The sequence below is a fragment of the Epinephelus moara genome, chromosome 16 (assembly GCF_006386435.1).
Source record: "Epinephelus moara isolate mb chromosome 16, YSFRI_EMoa_1.0, whole genome shotgun sequence".
Lineage (NCBI taxonomy): Eukaryota > Metazoa > Chordata > Actinopteri > Perciformes > Serranidae > Epinephelus > Epinephelus moara.
The window spans coordinates 15,085,555-15,104,382 of record NC_065521.1 but is presented as its reverse complement, the minus strand read 5'-3'; the positions used below and the strand labels follow the sequence as shown (position 1 = coordinate 15,104,382).

The 18,828-nt window shown below is 43.4% G+C and overlaps 1 protein-coding gene across 5 annotated transcripts in view; it reads right to left on the bottom strand.

Moving 5' to 3' along the window:
* Nucleotides 1-18,828, bottom strand: part of tns2a (tensin 2a) — a 65,176-nt gene continuing 46,348 nt past the window's right edge. For 4 of the 5 annotated variants that reach the window (XM_050063871.1, XM_050063873.1, XM_050063875.1 and 1 more), the window contains 19 exons: nt 18,048-18,112; nt 17,465-17,548; nt 15,135-15,247; nt 13,400-13,460; nt 12,898-12,973; nt 12,409-12,538; nt 10,506-10,571; nt 10,277-10,393; nt 8,002-9,576; nt 7,547-7,712; nt 5,740-6,980; nt 5,473-5,604; nt 5,191-5,286; nt 4,957-5,034; nt 4,179-4,256; nt 3,913-4,081; nt 3,718-3,786; nt 3,379-3,408; nt 1-3,022 (listed from right to left, as the gene is read on the bottom strand). In XM_050063871.1, coding sequence (XP_049919828.1) covers nt 2,884-3,022; nt 3,379-3,408; nt 3,718-3,786; nt 3,913-4,081; nt 4,179-4,256; nt 4,957-5,034; nt 5,191-5,286; nt 5,473-5,604; nt 5,740-6,980; nt 7,547-7,712; nt 8,002-9,576; nt 10,277-10,393; nt 10,506-10,571; nt 12,409-12,538; nt 12,898-12,973; nt 13,400-13,460; nt 15,135-15,247; nt 17,465-17,548; nt 18,048-18,112 — 4,485 coding nt within the window. In that variant the 3' untranslated portion in view covers nt 1-2,883. The remainder of the gene's footprint in view (nt 3,023-3,378; nt 3,409-3,717; nt 3,787-3,912; nt 4,082-4,178; nt 4,257-4,956; nt 5,035-5,190; nt 5,287-5,472; nt 5,605-5,739; nt 6,981-7,546; nt 7,713-8,001; nt 9,577-10,276; nt 10,394-10,505; nt 10,572-12,408; nt 12,539-12,897; nt 12,974-13,399; nt 13,461-15,134; nt 15,248-17,464; nt 17,549-18,047; nt 18,113-18,828) is intronic. The other variant, XM_050063874.1, reaches the window with a different exon arrangement.

Below are 18,828 nucleotides of genomic sequence, written 5' to 3'. Positions count from 1 at the left end.
TTTAGGTACCACATCATTTCAATTTAATTCTATTCTTCATTTGTTTTGCATACAAAATAGCATAATGTCCTTTTCAAACAAACAAACGTTTCCTTTTTTTATGTCTCATACGCTGTCCTATAGCTGCATGTGAAAATATATTACTACATAATATAGAGATCAACAAGAAAACAGACCACAATATATTATCGCTGTAATACAAGTAGTGTTTTTCTAGGTGTTGTTTTTTTATTTTACCAACAAGGCAACACACTAAATAAATGCATAGTAAAAACACAAGAAGCAATAAGTACAAAAATATAGCTGGATAAAAAGCTTATTAATACAAGAGTGCTTCGTCTTTGGTTAAGTACGTCTGTCTTGAGGCCACTGCCTTGCTTGTGTGTGTGTGTGTGTGTGTGTGTGTGTGTGTGTTTATCAGTCTTCTCTTTGTTAACTTAATATACTGTATGTGTGAAGAAGATGTGAAGCAGTGAATGAACACCAAATATTTCACGGCAACGGTGTGGCTGAACACTGTACGTCCTTCCCCATCGAGCTTGTTCCCCGTTTCACATACTTGTCTTTACAAATGGACGTTAACCCAATACCAACAGATTTACCTTTATACCCTCAACACACACGCACGCCACTCCCTCGCACACACACACTCGTTAAAAGTTATAAATCTCACATTCATGTTTACTTTCGTCAGAGAGTTCTTTCTCTCGCTCGCTCTGATTATTAAGTGTACGTGAGTGGGAAACGAAACAAAAAAAAAGATTGTCGATAATGATTAGATGTGTTATAAAGGTGCTGTTGTGAGGTTGAAGGCAAGAGTGGCTGTAAATATGCTGTACATACATCTGGATACCTGAACATCTGTAGATATAGAGACTAAATTACATCATCAGGGCTTTGGTCATTTTTTTGAAACAAAGAAAAATAAGGGATTTGGTAACTACACAAAATATAAACACCTGCTGTTTTTCATGGCAGTTATTACGTCTAAGTGTTGAACATTACAGGGCGCTGCTGCCCTAAACAGTGCAAGGAAAGGTCCTCTTTGTTACTGTGCCACACAGTCTGCATTGTGTGTCCTTAAAGCTGCTTTTAGCACTTCTGTCTGGGGCTGGGCAATATACTGATTTTATATCCATATCATGATATGAGACAAGATATGGTAATAGATTTTGTGATATCATGAGTGTTGTCTTCCTGATTTTAAAGGCTGCATTAATGTAAAGTGATGCAATTTCCTGAACAAACCCGACTGTTCTAGCTGTACTATCCTTTGCCTTTACCCACTTAGTCATTAAATCTACATAACGGATGGTTATTTGCAATTGCAATATCGATATTGGGTCAAAAATATTGTGATATTTACTTTCCTCCATATCGCCCAGCCCTACTTTTATCACTGTTACACTGAACGCCGGTAGCATAAAAGTTGCATTTGACCGTCATCTAACCAGGGGCCGCCTCATGAAGTGAGTTCAACTTAGTCTGGAACTCTTTTTGACCCGTATCATGAAGCTGGAACATCATCAAAACCATGAAGTGAGTATTTGAAGCTTCTGGAAACTTGGTTTTGATTCACGAATATTGCTCTGTAACATTAAATATTTAGGATTAAAGTGGCAATCAAAGTTAGCAAAAGTCTCTCTTAAATATTCTTTATTAAGAGTTTAACGCTTAAAAAGTCTGGTCTACCTATGTGGGTGTTGTTTGGTCAGATTTGACTCTCTGCAACCAAATAATCCACCAGCAGTCATCAGATTTTGATTGAAATGTTAGTAAATCCTAATTGCTGCATGGAACCACATGATATTACCTTTTTAGTCCCACCCATTTCCAGTTTCTGAGAATCAGAAATACTTATATCTCTCAATTGAAATACTGTTACTTAGGCCTGTTCCACGGTCCATTCATTTTCCATAGTCATATTTTCTGGCTTTTTTGTCTCATGACGAGCAATGTAATATGAACAAGTTATTCTTAAAAGTGAGGTACAGATAGTTAAAAAAGGTCTAAAAAAGACAACTGAATGATTGATAAGACCTATCCAACCAGAATGTTGTATTTATTATTTACTGAGCTTTTTAATGGCGTGCACAACAGTGTTCACAATTAATATGCATCTATATTTATCACTGATTATTGTGTTAATGTGTTAAACTACTAACAGAGCTGTTTTAAACCTAGAGTGGACACAAAATGCTTCTATCTCTGACACAATGATTATAGTAAGCAAAGTGACTGCACTGATCTACAAAACAAGTCTGCTGTTATCTATTACATGTCACTTCATTGGAAACTCACTACTTTTTATCCTCTGCAGGATCTTGCAGGAATGGTGACTCCATCTTGACAGGTTACTGAACCTGCTCTGCAGCAGGTTGCCATGGTGATCTACCCTAGTTAAACGTGAGCCAGCTTCATGACACCAGAAAATCTGAGTTCTGCTCAAAGGCAGCTGAAAACACACTCATCGTTCTTCATGATACAGGCCCCTGGTTGATGTAGAAGAATTCTTTTTTTCTTTGAAAGCTACTGTAGATTGTTGAAGTGTCCTCTGAAGCCTCCCCGTCCTTGGAGGAGTTGTAACACTACACATCATGGCTTTGTTTCAACACTGCTTTGTTTCTTTTCATCCAATAATACTTGATTAGAAAATAGAAATGTAGTGTAATATTGTCGACCAGATTGACTATTGAGGAGCAGACAGAGTGGAAGATGAACACCATCAGTAGGGATCATGTACTAAGATTTTCAATTGTCTTCAAAATGTCTTACACAAGCACTGACTTCAGGCCATAACTGTACAACAAAAGCCTTGTCAGTTCTGTTTGCTGTGTGCCGCTCTTTGTCTGCTTTGCTTTGGTTTCCTCTCTTTGTCTCCTTCTATCGGCGCTGCGACAACATGACCTTGTTGATAAAGTTGACGATGGCAGAGGCGGGCTGTTCTGGGTCCAACTCGGCAAACAGGTGGCAAACGTTCTCTGCCAAGCTGCCTGGCTTCTTGGCTACGAAACCAAACACCCTGAGAGAGGAAGGGTTGGGAAAGAGAGAGAGGATGTAGGATACAAGATAGTGAACATGAGGAAGTGAAAGGAGGGTCATTTTTTGTCTCTTTGTGACAGCCTACAGGCTCAAGTGCAATGACACAATTAGTATTATGTAATATGGGTTGATGTCAGACTTGATTTTCATAGTTAAATCATGTTTGCTGGAATGATTTTGCCAAGGCTCACACACAATCTGATGCCATGCAGAGGCTCAAATATCGCTGACTTCTCAGCCATGGGTGAACCTACACACCCTTTTTAACAATACACACAACGCGCATGCGTACGCCTGTACTTTCTCTCTGCCATCAAACACAAACAGAGCACTTACTTAACGGTGGTGTTGTCTGAGTTAGTCCACCTAAAGCCAAGAGAGAGAGAGAGACCAGTCTCAGACACACACACAGGCAGAGCTGCCAAACAAGCTGATGCAGCTGCAGCCTCAGCCACAGTCAGCATGCTAACAAACATCTGCTCTCATGCACACTAACGAATGCACGCACGAAACAGTCATACAAATCCATGCGAGGGCTCACAGCAACGAATGCAGTGACTGATCATGGGTGATCGTGGTGACGTGTCTCTGGCATCTGCTGATTTTAGGTTAGTTATGGTTCAAACTACTGCTACAAGAATCAGCTATGATCCTTATTGTCTATTTACTGCGTACCTCCTGTCCTTAGGGTCGATGCTGCTGAAGGTCACACTGTTCACAGGGTAATGTCTCCTGAAGAAAAGCCTAGAAGAAGAAAGATACAAACAGAGTGACACATGGACAAGGATGGATGTAGTGAAAGGACAATTACTGTTTAGTGGCTACTGTGTGGCAGGCAAACTGTGGCATTTTACTAAAGACATCTCTTACCTGCGCTGGCTGTCGGTCAGTGTGATGCCCTGTGATGTCACCTTGAACTGGACCACAGTGGCGGAGGGACGCTGGTTACGACCCAGGGAAGCATCTGTCGCCTTGGCGATGGCCTGGGGGCCTGTTAGAGACTCTGTTTCCACGGAGTTCAGGTAGAGGACGTTACAGGCTGAGGACAAAGAGACAGACATCGAGAAGTGAGCACCATGACCACACTCAGAGGTTTCTCTGCATTTCAGAAAGAGACAGGAGGATGAAGAGGTCACCTGCTCCTTGTTTCAGCAGGTCAGCAGCCGTGCTGATGTTATTCACCGGTTGAACCTCAGGCACCTCTCCGATCAGATCTGACAACATGGAGATGAATAAAATCAGAGTCAGTTATGTTAAATAAAAAGACATTTTCTGTAAAATACTTAAAAGTACATCTCCCAACACATAGAGCTTCTCGCTGTGAGGTTTACAGGAGCATCAAATTTGACTGATCTAAAACTCTTGGTAGATCAACAGAAACCTAATCAATCTATTCATGTTTTTTTCCGCAGAAAAATGTATACATTTATGGACAAAAGGATTGATCAGGAATATAATTGGGAAATTAACTGATAATGAGAGTATGCAGCTTCTTAAAAAATACAATCGCACAGAGTTACAAGGTCTCGCCTATTTTTCTCAGCATAGACAGTAAAATTGATCTGTTGACTCATATTGACATCATACCAGCAACATTACATCCTTTACAACCATTTCAGTGTCACAGACAGGAAACAAATTATACTATAATAACCTAATAATATATAATTTAATTTATATGTTTAACTTAACACAGCCCTCTAGCATTTCTGTAGACAGATTGCCTTTATTGGTTAACACAAGGCTTTAATTGTAAAATACTAACGGTCGTTATCACTGGCAAACTTAATGCAGAAAGACGGGGCTACGCTGCAGCAGCAATGCTGTCTGTGTGAACACCACTGAAGTTAAACAAGGTAGCTGTCATGCACAAGTAGAGGTAGGCAGTGTGGTCTGGGCAAAAGGAGTACCAACCTTTTTCCGGGATCTTCAGAGCGCAGGGCAAAGAGATGGGCGTGATGGAGTGTTGGTAGACTAATGCAGACAGACTCCCTGTGGACAGACAGCAGTAGAAATCTCTTACATTCCTTAAAGGTAACAAGATGGTAAAAAATGATCTTTTTAAGGTGCCTCACTTGTGCTTCTAAAAATATTTTTCTTGAAACACAGATGTGAGAGGCTTCCTGAAGCCGGAGAAGGAAAACGTACCAAAGTAGGGCTCATTCTGACACCCTTTAATCTTGACTCCTCGGGGGCCTGTTTCTATTAGGAAGTGTCTGACCAGCTGCTCCAGAGGATCGCTCACTGTAACAACAGAGATTCACTGTAAACAAGCTGCAAGTATCTTGTCTCCCAAGGACAAAGCAGCTGCTGATGAACTAAAATGTCACATAAAACAGACTGAATGGCCACATTGTGCTGCTGTTGATGAACAGAAGACATAAAAATGTGAAAAATGTGATATTTAAAGATGTTAAGTGTCATTCTCACCCTTGCTGCTGTGGTTGTTGACATTGGGAGGAGGTGTAGCCACCTTCAGGGCCAGGCCATAGGCCCCCTGGAAAGAGTTACTGTCCCTGATCAGGAAGGTTCCTGGCTCTCTCTCCTTCAGAGCTGCGATTGCTGCAGACAAACACAACCAAAATGTTAGGAATACTTTTTACGAAAATGTGTTTGATCATAGCAAACAATATTTTTCATTAAAATTAGTAAAAAGAGCATCAAAGGAATTAGAGAGCATCACCCTCTGAGGCCTACCTTGCTCTCTGGAGATGCCGGGCTTGTACCAGAATCTTGAACTGTCCTGTACAAACTTGACACTGACCCTATTCGCATTCTCACTCTCCACAGATGCCACTCCATCATTTTTGCCTGCAGGAGGTGCAATTTCCCCCACAGTGGGAGAGAATGTGACATGCAGCTGATGCTGGCTGTTGCTGGCGGTGGAGGGAGGCACATGGCCTACAGCTGGCCGCAAAGTTCCCGCCCCATCGCTGGGTTGACCTGACTGCACGGGAGGGTGGCGCTTCTCTGGCAAAGGTGGCTGGGGGTGAGGAAGGGGGATGGAGATGGTGGAGTAATTGGAGTAGGAGGATGGATAGAGCTGAGGAGTGTGAGCAGAGTAGCAGGGCCTCTTGTTAGCGTCCAGAGCAGAAGTGTGTCCAGCAGCGCTGTGCTCCATGCCTGGGTGGTGGTGGTGTGGGGGTCCGTGCTGCTGGATGTGGTTGGGATGGTGGGAGTCAGGCCCACTCAACATCAATCTCCTGCCCAAAGTGGCAAAGCCAGGAACTGGGGTGTCAGAGACTGGGGAGCCCTCCATGCTGCTGGAGGCAGGCTGGGGGGATAATGGTGAAGATGAGGCAGGAGATGCAGGGGCACATGTGGAGTTAGGGATGGGACTGATCGTGGGTTTTGCTGAGTCAGGGTGAGGTTCCCCAGTTGGAGAAGATCCAATGACCTGTGTCAGGGATGTCAGTGCAGCAGCTTGGGTTTGAGTCGGGCTCTGAGGCTGGGGCACTGCCTGTGCCACATTGGAAGGCAGAGCAGCAGCTTCTGATGGATGAGGGGTCTGGATAGGGAGAGAGCTAGGTTGGGGGTGTGTATCTGGTGCAGAGGAAGCACGGATCGGGGATGAAGGAGCCTGGCAGAGTCCCTGGTTTGATGTGTTTGGTGTTGCAGAATCAAAAGAAGAAGTGTTCTGCGTTGTAGAGGCTGAGGGTGTATTTGGGCTACAGTGCTGCTGTTGGGGAGTGGTAGGGGACGGGTCTGTTGGTGCAGTGCAGTGGTTGTGGGGCTCTGTTTGGATAGGTGTGTGTGATTGTGTGTCTTTGGTCGCCTGTGGCAGGGATTGCGGCTCTGTGCTGCTTCTTTGGCTTCCCAGGGTTTCCTGGGGGATGACATCAGCACGGTAGTGTCCGTCCTGGGGCTGGGAAGCCTCGTAGTCACTGCTGAGGATGTCTGTGGTCCGGATCTCATACTCTCTCCCTCCTGGACTGGGGCTTAAATGGACAGACATGAATGTTACTGTCACAGACCTGCTTGTGATGCTGTGAAATGTTTCTAAATGTCCTATACAGACCTCTTTATTGAATCTTTATTGTCATTATACCCCATTTTCATGTAATTGCATTGGCTTTGCTGTAACATGTTTGCATCTGTATCAGGATATCTCATCTGGATTAGGAACATCTGATGATGCAATGTGATTAAAATGCAACTGGATCATATCTGGAGGTGTTCTGACTGAGGTGTAAATGCAGTCTGATCACATTTTTAAAGAAACAGTTTACCCCCAAATTAAAAATACATAATGTCTTTATTAATGTTTCCAGATACAGATCATGTGTTCATACCTGGTGTAAACTGGGTCCACAAAGGCCTAGTTATTAATATTTTTCCCAGCTCAAATGCTGCCAACATAGAGTGGCCAACTCTCTTAAATAACTACAATTTATGGTGGCCTCCGCTGGAACGTTAAGTGTCACATTTTTCATGTTTCTTTCCACCCTGGCAGAGAGGAGCGCTCCAACAGACACCACGGTGCCTCTTAGGAAAAGAGTAGTACCTTTCCTGTGTGCGTAGAGGGCTGCTGGTGTGGACAGGAGTAGGCGGTCCAGACATGTCAGACGGGGTGGAACATGCAGCATGTCCGTCTCTGTGGACCCTCTTAAAGGAACCGTGGGTAATGTGATCCCTCCAGCCAACACTTTCACCAGAGCTCCGGAGGCCATCTGAATGGGAAGGGGACAAATGATCACACTTAAAAAAAACTCAGTTGATACATTATCTGTGGGGTCATAACATATAGTTTTCTGCCAATGTTTATTCTGCTTTTTGGGTGTTAAGCCATGTAAAGGTCAAGAGGAGGAGGCGAGATGAGAACATTTGTGAGCAACGTGTACGGCATCCGTCTAGTTAAGCATAAATTATTCAGTGCATGCTGCTGTGGATAATGGCTCATTCATACATGCTGTTAAGGGAAAACACATTTCTGAGTGTTTCTGTTTTAACGTGACTCACCAGTGTGTGAGTCAGAGCCGTATGACTGCTGTGAGTCTGGGTGGTGATGGTGGTGGTTGTGGTTATGCTCTGCTGGCCCGTTGCTATGGCTGCAAGGCCCCGTCATAGAAGATGCCGGGGGCAGCGGGGACGTAGACTCAGACTGGTAGCCCGAGGCGTAGCCTCTGCTTTCAGACGGCGAGGGCTGGTAGGGCGAGCAGGGGCACACCTGACGGGGCGTTTGGTAACCGCTGCTACTGCTGCTGTACTTTAGGTCCAGGTGGGAATGAGCATGGGACCTCGATGCTTCTGGATAAGCCGGGTGACCTGATGGCAAAGGGTCAAATGTGAAGGCTGGAAGATCATGACCCTGTGGGCCATAGGAGGCTACGGTGGCCCTCCTGTGCCAATATTCAGCCTCTCTGTCCCTCTCCCACTGCAGCTCAGCCTCCCTGTCTCTCTCCCAGTGGAGGGACAACTCTCTGCCTCGTCTCAGCCCAGGATCCCTCTCCCAGTGGAGCTCTGACCCTCTGGGTAGCTCTGCCTCCCTGGCTCTCCTGAGCCCCACCTCCCTCTGCTGAAGCTCCGCCTCTCTGTCCCAGTGGAAGCCGTCACCTTGGTCCAGCCTCAGGCTGTGATAGGCCGCCGAGTCTTCTCTTCTGATGCTGCAGTCTCTGCATGGGCAGCCAGTGGGTGGCAGACCATCCATTAGCATTATATCATGATAGGTAGGGCTGGTGGAGGGTTTGGAGTGGTGTGGGTGGGGATGATGGTGGCTGTGAGGAGGAGGAGGGTGGTGATAGGGGTAGTCATCTTCTCGACAGCAGAGCCGACCTGGGGCAGACAGAGGGTGGTGATGTGGGTGGTTGTGTGGATGAGGGGTGAGGTCTGGTGACGGGTATGGGCAGACATGACGAGATGAGGAAGCCTCTGAGCAGGAGCGGTGTAGATAGTGTGGCGGGCCACTCTGGCGGTCCCACACCAGATCTGGCGGTGGGAGGGACTGGTGGGAGTGGGGGCTGTAGTGCTGGCACAGATCCATGTGTGACGGAGGAGCAGCAGGGTTGGGGCTGGCAGAAGGCGTTGCCCCATGATGCCCGTTGGTGCCTGGAGCCCTGTCGAGGCAGTAACCATTAGGCATGAGGAGGGTGCGGTCGCAGCCAGGCTCGGCACAGCGCTGGGATCGGTAACCATCCCGGCAGGAACAGGACCGACTGAGCCTCAGCGTCCCAGTTCTCTCAGAGGGCAAAGAATCTCCATCATCCAAGATGGCTGTCTCTCTCTCCCCATCCTGGTTTCCCTCTATGCCTCCGAGAAGACGTTGAAGCTCCTCTCTCTCCTGTCTGGTTGGGGGCAGCGGGCGAATGGCCTCCTCCTGGCGCTCGGGGTGGATAGATGATTGGTTTAAATGGACGGAATGGGCAGAGAGGGCGGAGTCAGAACCTTGGGTGATAAGATGATCTGGCCTATCTTCTCCAAGGCCTGTTGTTGGGCTGCTGCCATTGGTTGAACTGAGAGAACCAGAGCCGGGACCTCGGCGCTTCTTTATCTGTGCGTAGAGACTGCCATCTAGAGGACCTCTGGTGTGGGCAATATCTAAGAGAAGAAGACAGATCAGATCAGCTCTCAACTGGCAGTGCTCACTGGCTTTGCATATAATCACAAGTGGTGCTAAACACTACCTACAAGTCTTTCTTTGGCTTGTAACCATAGGGAAACTTCTTCTGGTGCTATATAGCACCTAGGTGCACATTAGCACTTCACTGTTTTTAAATGTTTGAGCCTGGGGGGGGCAATACATGATGCCAGGTAATACCATGGATGAGTCAATATGCTTCTAAATTATACTTTTACTTAAAATATGAATGAAAATTAATCATTTCTTAAGAATTGTTGGCTTAAAAGATTCAGAATCCTGCTCTCAATGCTCACTGAGGAACACAATATGTTATCTTTTCAATCTCATGAAGACAAAAAGTTGAGAGCCATTGCTTTAATGTTTTATCCCCTGGAAAAATTAGTTTGCAGGCTATTTTAATGTAGTGTTTTTTTTTCCTTTCCCCAATAAACTAAACTAAGCTGCAGACCCAGTAGAGATTCTCTTAAGAACCATAAAGGGGCTTAGAAAGTTCTTTGTGTGGCAGTAGCACTGTATAGCAGCTCAACTCGTGCCAAAGAACTGCTGAGGAACCAACATCTTCTGTGTATAGCATAAAAATTCTTGTAGATATCCCTCATTAGTGATTACTTAAAATCAAGCTGATACTGGATATGAAGAGAACAGTTAGTGTGTTACCCTCCAGGCTGTCCTGGTATCGCTGGTTGAAGTTCTCATAGGAATCCCAGCGAACCACTGGGTCAGCAGTGTTGTAGTCGACTGTGACAGCCGGGTCGTTCTTCTGGTACTCACGGCCTGAGGAGAGACACATCAGAATTACATCAATTGTCTTTTACACATCTGACAAATATGAACTATAAACTTTTGAAGTAGAAAAGACATCAAGGAGAATCTGAAGTGAACCAACCTTTGATTTTCTCAGGTCCAGAGGAGAAGACAAACTCAACTGTGGCGTCTGATGGAAAACGCTCATCTGGGGAGAAGAAAAGGAAAAACAAAACATGGAGGGAATGATGTTAAAATTCTCACAGATCTCACTATATCGTCACATAGCTACATCACAGTCTTTAAATGTAAATGTAATCTCCTCATGAGACAGCGGTTTATAAAAGCATACCAGCTCCTCACTGATGAGCGGAACCCACAGAAAAGAATCAAACAGTTTTTCTCCTCCAATATATCAAATATACTAATACCTTCCACAGATGTGTTCTGAGTTGAATAAACCCACAATGGCGTGTTTATGTACATTTGTAATGCTTCATTTAGTGTAATGGATTGATGACCACAGGCACAACAGACCTGCTTCTCAGCTGCACATATTCTATCATTTTTGGGAAAGTGAAACCGAGGAGGAAATGAGGTAATGAGCATATTCATTATGGACTTAAACAACAGACCAGTGCTCACCAGGCCTCCTTTACACTGTCTGAGGGATAATTAGAGGCACTCCCTGCGTACAGTACACCGTATTCTCCATGTACTCACCTCCAGGGAGCTGTTATTATGTACAGGATGGGGATTAAGCTACTACTATTAAGGGATTTATTCAGCCACAGTATTGTGAGGCCATTTTAGGAAGCAAACCACTGCGAACACACTCCCTCAATAGTTATTTCAAAAGATTATGTCAATTAGTTGTACATTAAGTGATGATAATCCTACAGCAATTAACAAATTGTGCCTGAATGTCAATTTGAGAGAATCAAAGGAAGCAAAATCAGGCAAAATCCAGTCTGGCCTTTAGGGTGCTACAGTCTTCTTGTACTTTTTGTACATTTTAAATGAGACTGTGTAACTTTTTAAAGAAGAATCTTAATTTTATAAATTAAAGGTTGAACTTAAAAGCAATAAAAAAACAACCTTAATTCAATACATTGTGGGATTTTCAAGCAATCTCCATTCACACAACATGCACACAGTCATTTGTCTTGTTTATATCCCCTGTGTAAATCCAACATTCCCTCCTCTTTTAGCTCTAATTTTGGTCTTCACGAATTTCTGAGAAAAACATCTGGCTGTTGGCTGCTAAATGTTCACCAGCTAATCGTTAAATCTGTCAGCTGTTTCGTTCTGGGCAGGTTGTGTGCTGAGCTTTTTCTCTGAAACCAGCTTCCTGCTGCAGACGAAGAACAATGCTGATGACAGCGGTGAGAGTTAATCAAAGTTGTGTGTTGGAGAACAAAAAAAAACTGAGCTGAAAGAGTCCATTAGAGCTGAAGAGAGCTGCAGAGTCAGGCGATAATTCTCTGTGGGTTCATCGATACGTGCAACCCTGTTCATGTAAAAGTAGATGTTTGATACATTGTGAATGGAGGTAGAGTGGGTTGTCCACTCATTCAGAGATCAGTCATTTGATTCCAGGCTCCTCCAGTCTGCATGTTGTATTCTTGGACGAGATACTGAACCCCAAAATAGCTGTGGCTGTTCCATTGTTGTGTGAGTGAGTGTGAATGTCTTAGCTGGGTAGCAGGTGAGTTATGGCACATAACATGTTTTGTAAAGTCCCGGAGACCTTGACCTTTGACCTACAAGTTCTAATCAGTTCATTCTTGAGTCCGCAGATGTTTGTAACAAATTTGAGGAAACTCCCTCAGACCATTCTGGAGATATCCTGTTCTCGAGAATGGAAAGGACGGATAACCCAAAAGCATAATGCCTTTGGTCAAGGGTGTTGCTGGCGCGGAGGCATAAAAATATTGATTACAGAGGCTTTGAGGTGATGCTGATACAATTGTAGCCATGGCACATGTCCCATACACAAGATACCTGTACTTCCCATATGAGGAAATGCTGTAGTACCAACTTACCAGTACAAGCTTCATCCAGCTCCCCTTTGCCAAACCAGAGCTGGGATCCATGGATGGTACAGGTGTGGAACTGCAACCTGAACACAGTGTCTCTGTCAGCGCTCTGGGCTCGTCTGTGGTAGCATTTGACCTGCAGAGGGCGGCAGAGAGGGGAGATGAGCCGCAGCTTAAAATGCATGTGGGATAATGAAGGGTTTGAACAGTAAATGTAAGGCTTCACGCTCCAAAAATGAGTGACACCTACACTTTCAAAATGACTGACTACACAAAAGAGACAAATTGTGATTCCTTGTTAACAAAGTGACAAAACCTTTTTCTAGACCAACATCTATATTTCAGAGATGAGATATGGCAATATCATGTCAGTATATGTCCTATTTGCACAGTATTTCTTCTGTCTGTTAGAGCTTAAAAGCTATTAAGTTATTATTACGACCCCACCCAGATCAGAGGCCCTCTGTTTGTCATTTCCTTCCCATGTGAACTCACCATGATGTCACCCTTTAGCAGCAGTGCCGGTTCGATGGTCACACACAGCCGCCTGCCTCCAGTGCCTTGAAGGTCACTGTGGACAACACAATGTACACAAACAAGCCTTTCAGATAACTAAAAAAAGACAAGGAATGCCAGCAGATACAGTATGTGACCAAACATGGACAATCTGACACACTGTGGAAGATTAACTTGTTTGTATCATGTCACAGAATACTGTGATTAATTTTTAACACCATTTTGAACATGTTTTCACTTGACAGTGGCTATATTGACATTCCTAATTTGAAAAAGGCCTTGGGACAAAAAATAAAGTTACAAGATAAGAGTTAAAAGCTGGATTGAAGAATAGAGCTCTTTATGTAATTTTCTCCACTTCTATCTCTGTGACGGTGTTGAAACCTCAGCTCATGACAGACAAAAAACACCCCAGAGCTATCAAATACTTCCCAGCTTATCTGTGCCGTCGGTTGGCCGTATGACAGCAAGAGAGACTCACTATATGCCTGAAGTGTAGACCAACTGCATGGACTGGTAGATCTTCAAGAAGGGGTAGTAACCTAGGCAGGAGGAGGAGAGAAATTCAGACACAGAAAGCACTATCAACACCAAGATAGAGGAATGTGCCGTCTGCCACCCACTCCTTCTGGACTTGATCAACAGATTAAAGATAAACAGACTAGTTTGTGTGGGAGGAGGGTGAATGTGGCCACTCATGAGAGCTGCAGTCAGCAACATCGCTGTGATTCAGCAGGGAAAGACTGTCACAGCACAATGCCAAGGCATGCATCACAACATACATATAAATTTTATCAGCAGTCAGATCAGACAGGAGAACAGATGGTACATCTCAGTTCACTTAATTGTGTTCACGTTTTCGTCTGTCATGTCTTAATCCTTTCTAATGAAGACACGCGAGAGATATGTGGGATAAGATTCAAGGAAAAAGGAAGAACATTAACTGTCTTTTAGAGGCTGTAGTGGGCTGAGTTTTAAAGCTATAGTGAAGATACTGGTATCATATGAAACTACAAGACCAAGGGAATCCATTCCCACCAACTAAGTGATGCTAGAAAAACTGACAAGGCCATTTTCAAAGGGGCTCCTTGATCTCTCACCTCAGGATATCTGGATGAAAATGTGTTCTATTGGTACCCACAAGTACAGACATGCCCACTTCATGTTAGCCCCACAGACTTCTGGGCATAAACTATGCAGTTTTATTTCCGCCTTTTGTATTTGAATATTTCTGCATTCTAGAATCCCTAAAAATATTTGAATTGCATGAATTGGGTATGACTGGAAAGTGAAGACTCTTGTTGAGTCAATGAGCCCAATTTTATTCATTTGTGATGATGTTATTCCCCACAATAGCCATTTCATTGTAATGAGATAATTTTTAACTTAATATTACTGTATAAAATAACCTATTGTGACCTCTAAGATAATCACAGCCTCATGAAACTTTATATCCACAGGCTACAGACCTCGGGCATACAGATGATGGATGGCTTTCATAGGTATAGTGACAATAAGGGTTTTTGCAGCAGTTTCCAGAACAGAAGTGCTCACCATCCAGTTGCAGAAAAATGCATTTTTCATAGAAATCTTCAAATGTCAAAAGTTTTTGATACCAAATCATAGCATGAATTTTTCTATGGTGTTCCTCAGGGTCTTGTTATTGTAATTCTGTATTTTGGGGGGAAATTTTGACCATTTCTATCAATTCTTGAGTGGTAAAAAAAATGCTCAAATTTAGCACCAAATCTATGGAACAAATGGTATCAACCCGAAAATTGCTGCGAGACATGATTAAGCATTAATGACCATCACATACTTTGATCATAATGTTCTAAGCCCCTAAATTGACACACAGTGCTGAGTTACAACTGAAATATCCAGGCTTCAAGCTTTTAGACAATGTATACCACTTTCATGTGGCATACATTGTTGACCTGCTATCTAAGATCCCCTGTCCACTAAAAAAAGACAAAAATGTGTCTATGGTAGGGAGGGGAGTAGAAGGGGTTAATAATCCAGTCTGTGATTAAAAGGTCCCATAAATTGTAGAAATAATAGGTCACAGGTGCAGTAATAGTAGGCTAAAGTGGCTATTATGTAACTATATTTCACATCAAAATACAGAGGAGTGAGGAATGATCAAATAAGGGAATAGCGATGTAACCACAACGACATGCTTTGGTGATTTCATTAAAAAGACTAAACAAACACACCTCCTTCTCCCTGGAAGTTGGGGAGGGACGGGATGAGAACCTGGTGGAGGAAGAGAGGGCTGCTGTTCATCTTGATGGCCCCGGAGAGAAGGCCCCCGAAGTAATAGATATACCTGGAACAGACAGATTGTTGTGATATCATTCAAGTGAGATTAAAAAAAAAGGGGAATAACAATAACAGATGGAGATCGTGGACAAGTATCTTTAAAAGAGAGCAGAAGAATGCAAACAGCCCTGGAGCAGACGATGCTGTTGTCAGATAGCCAACAGCGGTTTCTTCAAAGGAGGAAGAGAGGCAGGTAAAAAGAAAGGAAAACACATCTTCCTGAGTCTGAATATTCCACTTTTCCTAAAACGATCTGCCTGTCGATCAAGAAAATATTTCTTCCGTCTGTTACAGTTAAACTTCATTCAGGAACAGTCTTAAATCAGTTTTCCACCTTTAATATCAGTATGAGATTACTGTAAATGTATACGTGTGTATGCATTTTGATGTTTGAAGGAGCTATCCAAGGAATTGTTTAATGTTTTGGAAAATAAGCAAACTTTGTTTGGTGCTGAGTCAGATGAGGTAATGCACACTGTGGCGGCTGACCCCAAAAATGTGCTTTGGATTCCAACCCTCTTAAAGGAATAGCTGAAATTCTGGATATATGTTTTCTTGCCAAGAGTTAGATGAGTGGATTGATACTTTTCTTAGACTTGAGAGCTGTGTTGATCTTCCCATATAACTCAAATTTAAGATTTTTATTTTCATGTGCATGAAAATTTCGGACAAGCAGTGGCTGGCAACAAAAATCTTACATATCAGGCTCCCTTCAATGATGCTCATTAAAGGGACGGTTCACCCCCAATGAAATATACATATTTTCCACTTACTTGTAGTGCTATTTATCAGTCTAGACTGTTCTGGTGTGAGTTGCCGAATGTTGGCGATATCGGCTGTAGAGATGTCTGTCCTCTCTCCAGTATAATGGAACTAGATTGCACTCAGCTTGTGGTGCTCAAAACGCCAAAAAAATACATCAACAAAACTCAACAGCAATGTCTTTATCCAGATATAATGACCTGGTTACTCAAGATAATCCACAGACCTTGTTGTGAGTAGTTGCATGAAGGAACTATTTTCCTCCTACTAAACTACATCTGTCAATCATATCACCACCTAGAAAGAAGCTTGCATCTGTTCATGGATGATAAGATATAAACATTAATGGTATCCTCCTTGTGAATTTGCAAATCCTAGAATAGTGAAGGATAGGCCCGCCTTATTCTGCCTCTGATTGGCTTACCCTAAACAATCCTGTTCCTCTTGCCTAAACATAACCAATCCAACCAACAAAGGCAACAACCACTAGTCGGTGTAGTAGGGCGGGTCATTCCTTCGCTATCCCAGGATTTGTAAATCTGTGTCCTCCTCAGCTGAGCTATAACATCAGCTAGCTTGGTGGTGCTCGGTTAGTAAGCTGTAGATGCACGCTTCCTTCTCTGCAGAACTAGTAATATCTAGTTCCATTATATTAGATAAAAGGCAGACATCTTTACGGCCGATATCTCCAACACTCCGCAACTCCTACCAAAACAATCTAGATTGATACATAGCACTATAGATCAGAAGATAAATGTATTCTCGATTTTAAGGTGAACTGTCCCTTTAATATGTAAAAAAGAAAAAAAAAAAACAAGCAAGAGAGACAAAAATTGTTGTACAAAGAAAAATTTAAGACATAAAATATTGCACTACGCTAGAAAGCAAGTAAACGTACTCCCTAAAATGTTGAAACCATTCCCTTAGCTATTATTATTAAGAATGAAAATGTATTATTATGTATCTATCGCTCTTCTCTACGTCAACTACACATTTTTTGCAGTAAATGAAACAATGACTGTTGTGCACACTACCCCACTTTGACCTTAATTTCATTATCATTCTTTTATCATACTTTAATCACTTTCTTAAAACTCAAGGGCTAACCTACACAGCTTCTTTATCTTTATTCTAACTGTTTATATGCCTGTTTCAATGCAGACATTTTGACTTGTCATAGCAGGTCAGCACAGGTCTAACTAATGACATTAATGATGGCTCTGTTCTATTCAAGTGTCCCAGTAAGCCATGGCAGTGACTGTGAGTCAGCAGTCAGCATGAACAATACCAGGACCCTGAAACTGGAGAGCTTGAGGGTAAAAGCTGTTTTCTCTTTCCCTTAAATAGGACACTAAAAAGAGATGTGTTTAATAAGCTCTGCTGTGATGTGGGATACCCTTAACTACGGCCCCCACCCTTTACCCTCGGCCAATTTCCCCTCATTTCATCCCGTAGTCGCTACCTGTTTTGGGACGGCTGGAGGGAAGAGGACACCTTATCTTCACAGAACTTCCTCATGGCGAGAGTACTGAGAGCCTGGTCCGCCCTGCACATGAATGCACGCAAACACACGCAGACAGACAGACAGACACACACACACACACACACACACACACACACACACACACACACACATGCTTTTAGCAAACAGTTTCCATCATGGGACTTGCACCAGACCCTCTAGATGCCAGAAAGTACATGGAGAGGATACAGCTGGCATTGGCCACAGGATAAACCAGTTTCCACTGTTCCTGCGCAAAATCCTCTGGGCTTAATTTATCAAACAACTTATCAACAAAGTCTGAATGGAAATCATTGTGCTGCACTTGAATTAGAACACATCAGCCACTTGATATACAGTTGCAGTAAATTTTAAACATATTTGGCATGCACATGTGAATAGCTGAATTTAAATCCAGTGTGTATTTGCACGTCAGTTCAATAATGTTTAATGAGTTCCATGTGTGGATATTCTGATGAACAAGAAAATGTCAAATTGTGGCTTTGGATGTCTCCAACACACACACACAGACACACACACTCACCCTGCAGAGATCTTGCTGTAGTGCATGTAGGCAGCAATGATGACGCCTGTTTTACCTTTGTTGCCCTGTAGGAAAAAGAGGGAACAAGGGGAGAGTCACAACGTGCTGATTTTATCCTCAGGTGTTGTGGTTTGTTCTAAAACAGCTGATTTTCAGAGCTTTAAAGACCTGATGGTTTTTTTTTTACCTCTGGTTTGATTTTTGGATAGCGAGACACACTTAGGCAGAGCCAAGAGACGGAGAGAAGCCAGGGACATATAAAGATGTGGAGTAGCAGTTTGAGTTCAAATTAAAAAGCTCCCTGTGGTGTTTTTTTCACACCGGGTGCTCCATCCTTCCTGACACATTCCAAAGACATTCCAGCCTCGAATTCCTAATGCGACCCCTCCAGATACCAATAAGACGACTGTGCCTAAACTCTGAGCGCAAATTAAAGCTTGTTTTGCTCAGTGCATCTGTCAATGGAAGATTCTTCATTGACAAAAACGTTGTTCATTCCCGTCCCTGGCGTGATGTGCAGCTGGGAAAGAATCGCCTGTAGCTGGAATGTTCTGGAGAGTCAGCAGACCACAGAAGTAGTCTGGTTTTAGTATTTAAATTCTCTTGACCAAAACCAATAAATAAAACATCCAGACAAGCCGTGGGAGCTCGGTCGCCCTCAGTGTTAGTTGGTCACTGCTTGGTAGCGGTGGAAAAGTTCAAATCACCACCACTTTCCTGAAAGGATGACGCGAATGAATCACTAAACGAAGTTAAACAGCGAGTTGACAGAGTCTGATGT